Source organism: Dermacentor albipictus, unplaced genomic scaffold (genome assembly GCF_038994185.2).
Source record: "Dermacentor albipictus isolate Rhodes 1998 colony unplaced genomic scaffold, USDA_Dalb.pri_finalv2 scaffold_555, whole genome shotgun sequence".
In the NCBI taxonomy this organism is placed as follows: Eukaryota; Metazoa; Arthropoda; class Arachnida; order Ixodida; family Ixodidae; genus Dermacentor; species Dermacentor albipictus.
In genome coordinates this window covers 125-2410 of record NW_027226109.1, presented here as the reverse complement: position 1 = coordinate 2410, position 2286 = coordinate 125, and the positions used below count along the sequence as shown (strand labels likewise).

The 2286-nt window shown below is 66.2% G+C and overlaps 1 protein-coding gene across 1 annotated transcript; it reads right to left on the bottom strand.

The window, feature by feature from the left end:
• Window positions 1-200: 200 nt before the first annotated feature.
• Window positions 201-2006, bottom strand: LOC139054067 (DNA translocase FtsK 1-like). The gene has a single exon (XM_070530586.1). The coding sequence runs from the start codon at window positions 2004-2006 to the stop codon at window positions 201-203; it is 1806 nt and encodes a 601-aa protein (XP_070386687.1).
• Between the last annotated feature and the right edge of the window lie 280 nt (window positions 2007-2286).

Sequence of the window (2286 nt, the reverse complement as noted above, 5' to 3'; positions counted from 1 at the left end):
ATGACGCCTGTTCGCAGCCAGCAGCACTGTGGTAGCTGACGAAGCCCGGCAGATTGAGCTCTCCCGGGCGGACGTGGGTTTCTTGCAAAGCAAGCACGTCGCATCCGTCCGAAAGAGCCCCATCCGCCAGCTCTGGATGTCGGCGGCGCATTGAACGAACATTCCATTGAACAATGCGCGGCCGTTGCCCCACTGGTGTGCTAGCCATGCTGGATCAGGGCGTCATGCATTTCCAGTGCTGCCACACACATGTGGCGCGCTGGGGAGTCGGCAGGTACCGATTCCAAAAGTGCACGCAATGCCGACGCGAGCGTCGTTATGACGAGGTCACGTGCATCGGGTGTTGTCGTGCTGCGGGGCTGGGCAGAGCTGCTCTCGGCGGCTGGCTGCGGCGCTGTGTTGCCGGCCAGCACGTCACGGAATGATCGGCCCGGCTGAACCAACGGCGATGATCGTGGCTCGGGCGCGCGCTGTGCTGTGGTGGTGGCCGGCTGCTGATTCCGCGCGGCAGGGGCATTGCTCCTCGCGAGAACCAGGGCTTGTTTGCGCGTGATGCGCGGAACGGTTCTCGCGAGTATGCTCGCCACCCGCCGCTCGAGCTGCCAGTTGGGGCAGCGTGGCTCTGTCGACTCGTGCGGGCCTCGGCAGTTGATGCATCGGGTCCGCTTTGAGGTACAGGCGGTCGTCGCGTGCGACCCCGCGCACTGGAGACAGCGCGGGTCGCGAGAGCAAGTCGCTGTGGCGTGCCCGAAGAGGCCGCATCGACCGCACTGCAACGGCCGCGGTAGCTGCGGGCGCACGATGCGGCGCTGCCTGAACAGGTGCACCTCCTCCGGCACGTCTCTGCCTGTGAATCGCAGTGTTGCGACATCGCCGCTTCGGGTGACGGCGAGTACGGGCACCCGGCTCTCGATACCCTCAAGGATGGAAGGCCCATCGATCGCCGGGTCCACGTTGAAGAGCGTGCCCGTGCAAGAGTCGGCGATAAGTGCCTTCGCCTTGACGGGCACGTCGCAAATCACCCGAACGGCGAGCAGCGCAGACAGGTCCGTGCCTGGCAGCGCGTCGACGGCCACGACGTTCCGTCGCAAGTTCGGCCGGACTCGATGTGTCCCCGAAACACCGGCCAGGAATGCGGCAATTGCATCGCGTGATGCCGCAAGGAAATGGGCCTTCCTCCCGAGCGGTCTGTAAAGGACGGTTTGTCGTCCTTCACTGGTCGATGCGGTGTCTTGTGCCGCAGGAGGGGCGCTTGAACGTACGCCGGTTTTAGCGACGGTGGTGATGGTCACCGGCCGCACGTTCCGGCGCTTACGCCGGCTGTTTTTTTTCCTACCCGGCTGCTTCGCGCCGGGGAGGAGAGGGTCCGCGGGTGGAGGCGGGGCATCGCCTTGCGTGTGCGCCGTGACGTCGCAGGGTGGCGCATGCGCCGTGGAGACGCTCTCGGGAGCATCGCTCTCCGCCGCGCGCGCGCTCGCCTCGGTCTCGGCGTGGGCGCCTTCCGGTTCCGGGGGCTCGTGCGGCGTACGATTAGGCACGGCTTCCTCAGTTGGTTCAGCAGTAGCGGGGGCGCCGACCCTTTCTTCTTGGGCGCTGGGTGACGGGGAACGGCTGCTCGCCGAGTCCGTGGCCAGTGTCAGCTGGCTGTCCTCGCTGCTGCTCTCGCTGGTTGACGAGTAGGAGCAGGAAGGCGGGCAGCTGCTAGAGCGGCGCGAGCTGGCGGTGTCGTCGTCGCTCTCGCTGCCGGTGTTGTCTCCGCCGTCGTCGTCGTTGTGCGGGGCAGCACGGCCGCGTCGACGACGCTGTGTTGCGACTGGGGCAGTGTCCCTGCAGGTTCCCGAGCGTAGGAACCTCGGGGATGGGGCTGCAGCCTCGACAGGCTGCTCCTCGTTCTCGGCGGTGGCGCAAAACTGCCGTCTCGCTTCCGCAAGAAGCAGTTTGAGCGCCGGCGAGTGCGCTGAGGTGGGGCCGCGTGGCCCCTGCACTGGGTTGTCGGAGACGGACATCCTCAGTGCAGTGGAAAGAAGCCCTGGACGAAGGTACCTCCGACTGCGTGTGCACCCTTGGGAGCCCTAAAAAGGGCTACGCTCGAAAGCGCGGTCGTAGGTGCAGCACACGGGCGGCATGGAGGTTGGTTGGTGAGTTCGATCGGAGACGTTCGAACAGGTCCGAGGCGCAGAAGGAACTCCGCGACCGGTCGCGTGCGCCGCGCTTTTATGGCGGGAGGGTGGTGTTGACGGGACCTCGCATTGCCGCGCTCGCCATTGGTCCGCGCGGCTTCTCTCC

Coding starts and splice junctions, on each gene's coding strand:
- LOC139054067 (XM_070530586.1), bottom strand. CDS start 2,006: ATGTCCGTCTCCGACAACCCAGTGCAGGGGCCACGCGGCCCCACCTCA.